Source organism: Dipteris shenzhenensis, chromosome 8 (assembly GCF_047967505.1).
Source record: "Dipteris shenzhenensis isolate YYH24624 ecotype China chromosome 8, Dip_SZ_1.0, whole genome shotgun sequence".
NCBI lineage: Eukaryota > Viridiplantae > Streptophyta > Polypodiopsida > Gleicheniales > Dipteridaceae > Dipteris > Dipteris shenzhenensis.
In genome coordinates, this window is record NC_141603.1 from 50,878,472 (window position 1) to 50,888,881 (window position 10,410).

A 10,410-nucleotide genomic window follows, 5' to 3' on the forward strand; every position below is an offset into this window, starting at 1 on the left:
AATCCCGCAATCGTGGCAAAAAGGATATTGAATGCTTTTACTATGGCAAGAAGGGACACGTGAAGTCTAAGTGCTTCAAGTTTATACGGGATCAGAAAGCCAAGAAGGCTGAGGCAAAGGATGCAGGCAGTGGAAGCAAAGGCAAAGGCAAGGCCAAGGCAGATGACTTGGATGCAGTGAATGTTGCAGCAGAGGACAGTGACAGTGACAGACATGATGTATTATGTTCTTCTGCTGTAATTGCACATACATTGGTTGTTGATGGCCATGACATGCACACCTGGCTCTTGGATTCAGGTGCTTCTTTTCATGTTATGCCTCATAGGGAGTGGTTTACTTCCTACACAGGTACTCATGGAGTTGTTCACCTTGGGAACAACTATGCATGTCAGATTGCAGGGATTGGCTGTATACAGATAGTATTCCCTGACGGACGCATATTTATGCTTGATGGTGTTCGCCATGTGCCGCAAATCAAGAAAAATCTGATTAGCACTGGCTTGTTGGATGACAGTGGTTACCACACCACATTTGGGGATTCCAAATGGGTGATTACTGATGGCCAGGTTGTAGTGGCTGAGGGTTATAAGAGTGATACCTTGTACCCTCTTTATGTTTCCACTGTAGGTAATCATGTTGTTGCCATAACCGAGCTGCCGAAGGTTTCATTGTGGCATAGCCGGTTGGGACACATGTCCGTTAAAGAAATGCAAGAACTGTCACGTTTGGGTTATCTGCCGTCTCTTTCATTTTCAGATTTGCCTACTTGTGATCATTGCATTTTTGGAAGGGGGTGCAAAGTATTTCATTACTTTTATTGATGATGCCACACGCAAAGTGTGGGTCTATTTCTTGAAGCATAAGAGCGATGCCTTAGATGCTTTCAAGAATTTGTCGCTCAGGTTGAGAATCGGACAGGATGCAGGCTGAAATGCCTCAGATCCGATAATGGGGGTGAGTATGTGTCACATGCTTTTGTACAATTATGCGAAGCTAAGGGCATTAAACAGGAACTCACAGCCCCTCATAATGCATCTCAAAATGGTGTGAGTGAGCGAATGAATCGAACTATTCAGGAGAAAGTTCGATGTATGTTGTCTTATGCTGCATTGCCCCATGGCTTTTGGGCAGAAGCCGTGCAAACAGCAGTTCACCTAATTAACAGGTCGCCGAACAAGGCTTTGGAGCTGAAAGTGCCAGAGGAGGTGTGGTCTGGCAAGCCACCTTCATACAAGCACTTACGTGTGTTTGGCTGCGAGTGCTTTGCTCATGTACGCAAAGAACTGCGCACCAAACTGGAGCCAAAGTCTTTCAGATGCATCTTCATGGGTTACGGTGACCAAGGTGAAATGGGGTACAGGTTATGGGATCCTGTTAAACGGAAGATTATACGCAGCAATGACGTCATCTTTAAAGAGGATAGTGTACACAAAGAACCCGTGCAACCTGTGGAATACAGGAGGGTTGTTTATGATGATGTCGGACAGCAAAGAATGCCCATTAATATGCAGCAGCAGGCTGCTGTAAATAACCCTGTTCAAGAGGGTATACAGGCTGAAAATCAGCCAGACAATTTTGCCAATGATGCACCACTGGATATGCCAGCAAATGGCGCTGTAGGACAGCCAAATATGGTGGTACAGCCACCCGTCATGCATGATGAACAGGCTAGACAGCAGCCTAATACGGAGCATTTTGTTAGGAGGAGCACCCGTGTACAACGGCCTCCTGACAGGTTTGTTCCAGGAGCCAATAATGTGGCTGATTTGATCATGCTAACAGATTGTGGTGAGCCTTCCAGCTTCAAGGAAGCTATGGGAAGAACAGAGAAAAGGAAGTGGGAGAAAGCCATGTAGCCAGAAATGGACTCCTTACTTCATAATGATACATGGGACTTGGTGCAGCTACCTACAGGCAGAAAGGTTTTGCCATGCAAGTGGGTTTACAAAGTCAAAGTGGATTCAAATGCTTTACCGAGGTATAAGGCCAGATTGGTTGCCAAGGGATTTAAGCAGGAGAAGGGCATTGACTTTGATGAGATCTTTTCCCCTGTAGTCAAGATGACTACTTTGAGAGTAGTGTTAGCTCTTGTTGCTCATGAGGACATGGACTTATGTCAGATGGATGTGAAGACTGCTTTTCTTCACGGAGATCTCCATGATGAGATCTACATGAGTCAGCCAAAGGGATATCTGTTAAAGGGAAAGAGCAGCTTGTGTGTAAGCTCAAGAGGAGCTTGTATGGACTCAAGCAGGCGCCAAGAGAATGGTACAAGAAGTTTGATGCCTTCATGCAGTCCCAAGGGTATCATAGGTGTGAGACCGATCACTGCTTGTACACCAAACGGGCAAAGGATGGCAGTTTGATGCTACTCATTCTATATGTGGATAACATGCTGATTGCCAGCAAATCTCAGCAGGAGATTATTGCTTTGAAGAAGCAACTACATAAGTCTTTTGACATGAAAGACTTGGGTGATGCAAACCACATACTAGGTATGCGGATTACTCGTGACGGGTCTGAGGGACTTTTGTTTCTGTCACAGGAAGAGTACATTGGCAAGGTACTGCAGAGGTCTAACATGGAGGGGGGGAAGTCTATTAGTACCCCGTTGCCTCCTCATTTAAAACTCAGCAGTAAGGACAGCCCCAGATCAGATGATGATAAGGCTGAGATGGCCAAGGTTCCGTATGCATCTACAGTTGGTTCTTTGATGTATGCCATGGTTGCCACTCGTCCGGATATTGCTTTTGCGGTGGGAGTCATCAGCAGGTATATGGCAAATCCAGGCAAGCGGCACTGGGAAGCAGAGAAAGGCGTCTTGAGGTATCTCAAGGGTACCAAAGACTTGTGCATATGCTATGGTAGGCAAGATGCATTGGTGCATGGTTTTACAGATTCAGACTATGCAGGGAATGCAGATAACCGGAAGTCTACTACCGGTTATATTTTCACATTTGCAGGAGGTCCTATATCATGGGTGTCTCGGTTGCAGAAATGCATTGCACTGTCAACCACTGAAGCTGAATATATTGCAGCCACTGAGGCTTGCAAGGAAGCAATATGGCTTACTTGGCTGGTGGGAGATTTGGGCATTACAAGAGATATACCAGTTTTGCATTGTGATAGTCAGAGTGCTATCATGTTGGCAAAGAATCCGGTCTTTCATCAGAAGACCAAGCACATAGATGTGAAATATCATTTTATCAGGGAGGTACTGGAAGACAAGCAGCTTGAGCTTGTGAAGGTGCACACTAATGATAATCCTGCAGATTTGCTCACTAAGAGCTTGCATCATGGGATTAGGATGAGACCATTCTTATTTTATGGTCTTGTATACAGTAACTGTATATTGCTGTAATTTTTATTCCTTTCTCCCCTTTAGGCACATTGGCCTTTAGGTGGGAGGTTGTTGGGGTAAAGGCACATTGCCACCCTTTAAATGTTATGACTGCTATGACTGTCCTAAGACAGTCATAGGGTGAATACCTAATCCTAATAAAACCTTTGAGTTTGTGGTGTGGCTCAACGCATTCTTACACACCCACACTCCCTTGTGTCTCTGTCTCCTATCGTTCCACTCCCCTCTCTTTCCCTCACATGACCCAGTCTGTGACACCTAACAGTCACGACTGGCTGACGGCTGTTGACTGCACTGACCTGCTACATCAGCATGCCGACCTGTCCGACGTGATCGTTGTCAGCTCCTGCACCTCTGCACCTGTCTGCAGGTGGTCTGTGCTTGTCTGTGCAGGATGTCGTAGAGCATGTACAACTTCTGTACGGACTGCTGCTCTGGTACTGCTAACTGCACAGCAGATCTGCTCCTCTTCTGCTGTAGGCTGCAGAGCTACCAGCAAGCGAGTCATGCCATGGGCTGCAGAGGCCCGTGGCATCCCCTCCTGCAAACTGGAACAGAGATCAAAGCTGAAGACTCCTATTCAAGAACTTCTGTAGCTGTGGTCATCAATATACCGGCTATAACTTCCAGTGCGTCAGTTTGGTCACCATGAAAATCACTTGGGGCTTCCCTTCTGTATCCTGTACAAAATGGTGCGGTCCTGCCAACGGACCACTGCTCAGTGGTCAGTAAGCCTTGGTGCACCTAAGATGATGTCTGTAATGCAGTGACGATGAAGATTCATTTCCTCCGTCCCATGGATGCGGAGCTCGACATCCTGGGCTATTGCTCTGGCACGAACTAGGCCCAAATGCACTATTGCTGACTGCGCTGTTGGAATATGGACCTTGGTGTCAAGGGAGCCGTCCAGCGCTTTTACTGAATTTTGCCACCTTAAGACTGTTGAAACGGCACTTGAGGTTGTGGCCAATCATGATGGAAGGGAGCCTGCAATGGATGTACTATCTGAAGGATGCAAACAGGACACATGGCAGTCATAACAAAGATGCTCCTTGTCATGCCTCTGCATCTCCTCTGCGTTGAGAAAACTCCCATACTGACTGTCAGTGCCGTGCTGATATCTGTGGTGCTGCTTGACTTGGAACCTGCTTGCCTTGAGGTGTCCTTCAGATGCAAATAGGGCACATGACAGTGATAACAAAGGCGCTCCTTGTCATGCCTCTGCATCTCCTCCACGTTGAGAAAACCCCATACTGACTGTCAGTGGCGGGCTGATATCTGTGATGCTGCTTGACTTAGAACCTGCTTGCCTTGAGGTCTCCTAATACTTCTTGTTGAGAGGGCCTTTGGGGTCCATGACCCTTGCTCATGAGCTCAAAATGTTGAGGGATCTCATAATGTCATATGTTGAGGGCCTGAATTTGGGGACATACTACTAAATGCCAGACGTGAAGAAACCTATTGATCCGGTCCACGTTTGGAACTTGCAACCACAATGGTCGCTTGCGTAGTGGTTGACCGATTCTGCAGCCCCTTTTACCAGCTCAAAGAACTGGGCATGAAGACAATCCATGTACTGAAGTGGAAAAAATCGAGCTCAGATGTTCTTGATAACTCCTCCCAATCATCTTGTACTATATTATAGTGCTCTATATGCCACTTGAGGGACTCATGGTTGTCTAGATGGAGCACGTTGTACGAAGCCTGTTGTCATCATGTCCTAGATGTGCTACCTAGTCCTTGTGGATCTCCCATTGAGACTTAGGATGGAGGGAAGTCATGGAAAGACTACCTGATGTCTTGCTTCCACTCCCTACCCCCCCCTCTGCTCCTCACAATTTCAGAGAAGAATGAGGCTAAAGGACTGCAGACTGGTCGACCAGCTGGCTGGACTGTCCTGACTGCAGCTGCCACATCAGTACACCGACCTGTCAGACCTGTGTCTGCTGCTGTCAGCTCTTATGCCTGTCTGCAGGTGGTCCGTATTTTTCTGCAGGCTGTCGTACAGCCTGTATTGCTGCTGAATCGACTGCTGCTCTGCTGCTGCCGACTGTGCAACAGACCTGCTCCTGTACTCTGCTGTCCTGCAGCAGTGGTTGGCAGTGGGCTGCAGAGCTGCCAGCAAGGCCGTCATGCCATGGCTCCAGATGCCCATGGCATGGCGTACTTAGAGAATACTAATCCCATAGAGAATACTAATCCCATAAGTACCCACCCAACTCTGTCAGAGTCCACCAACTCTCATAGAGTGCCCACCATGGCCAGAAGTCCATCCCTTCTTCACATCTATGTAGCTTTAAACTCGATATCTTGTCGATGTCTCCAGACTCCAAAATCATCATGCTCCACATCAAGTGCCCTACTAGATCTCATCTCCACTGTGATAACAGTTACACCCTCAACCGACTGCCCTCCACCTTCACAATGAACTTCACAGCTGTAGGCCACAGATCACCACATTCGGCATGGTCATGATCAAATCATTGTCTGCATACCTCTCACGCTGAGTATGCACTAGGCAGGTTTCCACTCTTACAACAAAATGTGCACTGCCCAAACTTGACTCTTCCTCCTCAGATTGGTCGTCATTTTTCTGATCCACGCCTTCTTACAATTACAGCCATTCTGTCCAAACTTACAACAATGGAAGTAAATCACCGCCTCCTGGAGAGTGTGCGATGGACAAAGAACTCCTATGGAATAGCACGCAGTCCCTCATCCATTGTTGCAACTGGTCTTATCCAAGCAGCAAACACAGGCTACAAACACAACCAAGGCAGATGGCATGTGCTTAACCAAACCAGCTGCCTGCCAGGCTCAGCAAAAATTAGATTTTCATGTATTTAACCAAAACCATCTTGCCTGCCAGGCACAGCATCTTAGATTTCTTTAGCAGTTTCTTGTGTTGTCACACCAATCAGTGCTTCTCTGTTATGTTGACCCATAATGGACATCCAAGTAATGATTTAACTACTGATAAATTGACACTTACTGTCCAATCTCGACAGGCAAGAACTCATCAAGCATTGCCATGGGGTTATACATCTTAGCACCAGCATCATTGCAATTTATTCCTCTTCCCCATCTCTCACAACTATGCTTACGCTGCTCTGAAAATCAGGCATCACGAGCTGAGCCTCCACAAAATCTACAAAGAAAATGTCAAATTTGGGAAACTCTTGTTCTAAAAGCAAACAGCTGTCCCCGGAAGTTCAAATTGTGGAGAACTTCCTTCAGCATGCAATTAAAAGTCCTCACAACACATGAATATTGCTCTTCATGAAGCTGAATTTTCAGCCAGCACAGATGATGGATTACCAATCTTTCCCCATTTCCCACCACATCAGCCCCCATTATACAGATTGAGCAGCTTGACAAGTTCTAACCCAGGCATCCCATACCCCTGAGTCCGTCCAGAGGACCTTCAATACACCACCTATGATCTGCTATGTAGATGGCCAGATTCCTGACCAGGGTCCAAGCCCCATCCATCAGTTGAGGAGCGCTCAACTGAACTGGCACAATAGCACTGGCCCTCCCTCTATATAGAAAGAAACTCGCTATAGATAGCATGATGCTATGAATAGCTCCCTCCATATAAAGCGGGCACTATATATGAAGCAATCTCGGCTAAAAATAGCCATCCAGCCCTTTGCTATCCCATAACACACGTTCACATGCTATCCAACCCTAGGTAACACCATGCACATGACAGAGGGGGATAGATACCTCTCAAGCGTTCAATCAAAATCCAGCCAGGAACATGCCAACTCACCAAGGCTCCACAAATACTTCCAAGAAAGGAAGACTACTCAAGACATCCAAGAAAATAACACCACAAATACCACATTAGAACATCAGCAAAATCTTAAGAACACGATAATACTGCCTTGCAATACAGACAGCTGGCTGGCAGCAACAACTGTAAGGATAGATAGAGGTGAGCATGAGCCAGACCTTGCACAGCATGCAATGAAATACTATGTTGCCTGAGCACAACAATATCTGAATGTCACTGATATTCGAGTTGCTTTGGACATAAATTTCCTGTATATGATCAGACTTTTTCCTTCAGTGTCATTTTGCACTGCTCATGCTCAGACATTTTTTCCCGTTGTCTTGTGAATGTAAAATGCACATCCAAATAGGAACATTCTTTCCATTGGGAAAGAACTGCAGACCCACTGAGGCTTCCCGGAAGCTCTAATTGTCATTCTGGCTTTCTCCAACGACAAGGACAAAGAGCCATCCTGAGGCAGGGAGAGAAAGGGGGGAGAGGGGGGGGAGGGGGGGCGAGAGAGGTAGAGAGGGAGAGAGAGAGAGAACCTGATCACAAATACTATGGGCACTAAGTGCTAAACAATGTTTAAATTGCTTGACCTGATAACACACAGAAGAACACGACTTTGCCATGATCATCGAAGAAAGTAACAGAACCTCATTCCACTCTGGGAATATTACGATACACATCTAGTTCATCAATCTTATAATTGAGAAGTGATAAATGCTCTTGTTTCAAACATCCAATATTGATCTAGACCATAAGAGACCACAAGAGACATGAAGATTCGTAACTAGTTAAGATTGCCTTCGATGCTAAAATCATTACTTAACAGATCTCGATACCATGCCTTTCAGCCTTTATGAGTGTGTGTGAGCCCCTGCTTTACCAGTGCTTTACAGCTTTCTGATGACGGCTTGATCGAGCTTTCTGATGACCGCTTGATCGAGGATAAAGACACCAAACAAAAAGAAAAGCAGCAATTGTATGGAATGTCAACAGAGAAATCGAACTCCAGAACTTTTAGTCGGGTACTTAAATCAACTGCAGGCTACATCTCGACAAATTGGAGCAAAACATTTTCAGGTATAATTAATTGATAGCCTGAACAATCAAGAGACCATTAGCAGGCTGGTCTTGTTATATGAAAGAATTTGCTGAAAGCTATCAAATACAACAGGCGAGTTGGCAACCTCCCAAGGTTATATGATTCAACTAAAAAAGAATGCTAGGCTGAAGTTCGGCTTTGCTTGTGTTGATTCTGCAAAGCCAAAACTGACGCACAAGTTCAGTAGTCCGGCATCTGAGCTCGGCTTTCCCTGACATACGCAACAAGCAAATACCTGGTACTGTTCTTCGTCCGATTATTTTACGGTTTCTTCGCCACTGATGTAAGAGCTGAGGGACTGCCACCAAGTCAAAGAAGGGGCACCTTCCTCTGAGCTTTCTTCTTCTTCTTCGGGGACATCTATCGATCTCGCCGACGCAGGATCCAAATTGGCGAACCGGACCGCCCCTAAAATTCTCTCTGGTAGTTCCTCTTCAGTTTGCCCTTCAATGAGGAATGCGAGGTCGACAGTAAGGCTCGTCACATACCCAAATGCGAGGTGAACCACAGCGTTGGCCAACATGGAAGCGCCGATGTCTACATCCACCTCTATAAAGTTGCCACCTTGATGATATTTGCAGGAGACAGCCCGCCCCAGAATGCAAATAGCTTGCTCACCCACTGCTGTCTTGACGATCCAGGGTCCATTCACGATGTTAGCGATGAGTTTCAAGCGAGAATTTCGGAACGCATCGTCCCCGACAAGGAATCGCTCCATCAAGGAGCCCTGAGGAATTGGATCAAGCGACACGAAATAGGCGATCGCGCTGTAATTATCCTTGCTGGGTACTTGCAGATTGAAAGCCCAGACGAAAGGCACGCCGTTTTCTTGCCCCTGGCATGCTTCTTCCATGGCCGCCCTCACTCGGCTGTTGGGATGCCTCATAACCTCGTGGATCTTGGTAGAGCTCTTGATCCAATCGAACGCCAAGGGCTGGAGAAGCCATTCGTCAGCGGGGATCTTGGCCTTAGAAGTGAGATAATCGGGGCCCCTGACGAGAAAATTGTGGCCTGCAGGGCAAGCCCAGCCGTCGGAGCAGTCATCTGGAGAGAGCAGAGGAACGGCTCCTCCAGCCTTGAGCTTCTGTATCCAATCCGGATCCTTGGCATCCTCTTCTGCGGGCATCATCATGTTGGAAGAAGCAATCGAGGAATAAAAAGAGGAATATGCAAGGTAAAGAAAACCGAAATATGTAGCAATCCAAATGAGCGAATCAAAGAGGCTCGAAGCAGGAATGCAAAGATGGAGCAGAAGAATAACTTCCGAGAGGAGGCTGTTTGGGCTATAGATCTCGATCCTGACAACGATACAAGGAAAGAAGGTATGAGCAAGAAGCTGGAAAGAGCAAATCAAGGGTGCTCAACTAGGGAATATGCAGAGGAAAGGAGCAAATCAAGTGGAGAAAAGGAGCAAGAAAGCAAATAAAGGATGGCGAACAAGGGAAATATGCAAGGGGATGGAGCAAATGAAGCTGATAAGGAACCAGCAAAAGATGGACAAGAAGCTGGAGAGCGAACAGATGGAAGGAGGGCAAGGGGAATACGCAAGGAAATGGAGCAAATGAAGCTAGGAAAAGAAGAGCAAGAATGCAAGGGAGTGGAGCAAATCAAGCTGATAAGGAACCAGGAAAGATGAACAAGAAGAGCAAAGCAAAGGTGGGTAACAAGGGAATGAAGCAGATGAAGGTGATAAGCAGGAGGGAACAGAAGCTGAGCAAGCAGAGAGGGGGGGGGGGGGGGGGGTGGAAGAAGAAATCAAAGGAAGGAAGGAAGAAATCAAAGGATGGGAAGCAAGAATCCCCAACCAACAGAAAAAAAAACAAGGAACTTTACCAATTTACCTGCAAACTACTACAGAGATGCATGAGCAAGCTATGTATAGAAAAAAGATGAGAGAAAGAAAAGCTGCCTAAAGCTTAGCAAAAAGATGGGCAGCTGGATCCAGCCACCCTCCATTGCAGTTAATTCCATCTTTGAACTGTTCTACTTTTTGGGTAAGGCTATGGGCGGCCAGGTATATTATCTCAAATTCCACTCCTCCTCCTTGCATCTCTATCTCTATTTAAGGTAGTATTATAATTCCATTAGTGCCCCCCCCCCCCTCAAATCTCCCTTGCGAGTGCTTCTTAAATTTTAGTCAACAACAATACATCCCTCCCC

General features: G+C 46.5%; 1 protein-coding gene across 1 annotated transcript; it reads right to left on the reverse strand.

Annotated features, from left to right (window-relative positions):
* Nucleotides 1-8,208: 8,208 nt before the first annotated feature.
* LOC147899638 (ENHANCED DISEASE RESISTANCE-like protein (DUF1336)) lies at nt 8,209-9,974 on the reverse strand. Its single transcript, XM_087378702.1, has one exon. It carries the CDS (start codon nt 9,380-9,382, stop codon nt 8,507-8,509), a length of 876 nt encoding a protein of 291 aa, XP_087234828.1. The 5' UTR covers nt 9,383-9,974; the 3' UTR covers nt 8,209-8,506.
* Nucleotides 9,975-10,410: the final 436 nt, after the last annotated feature.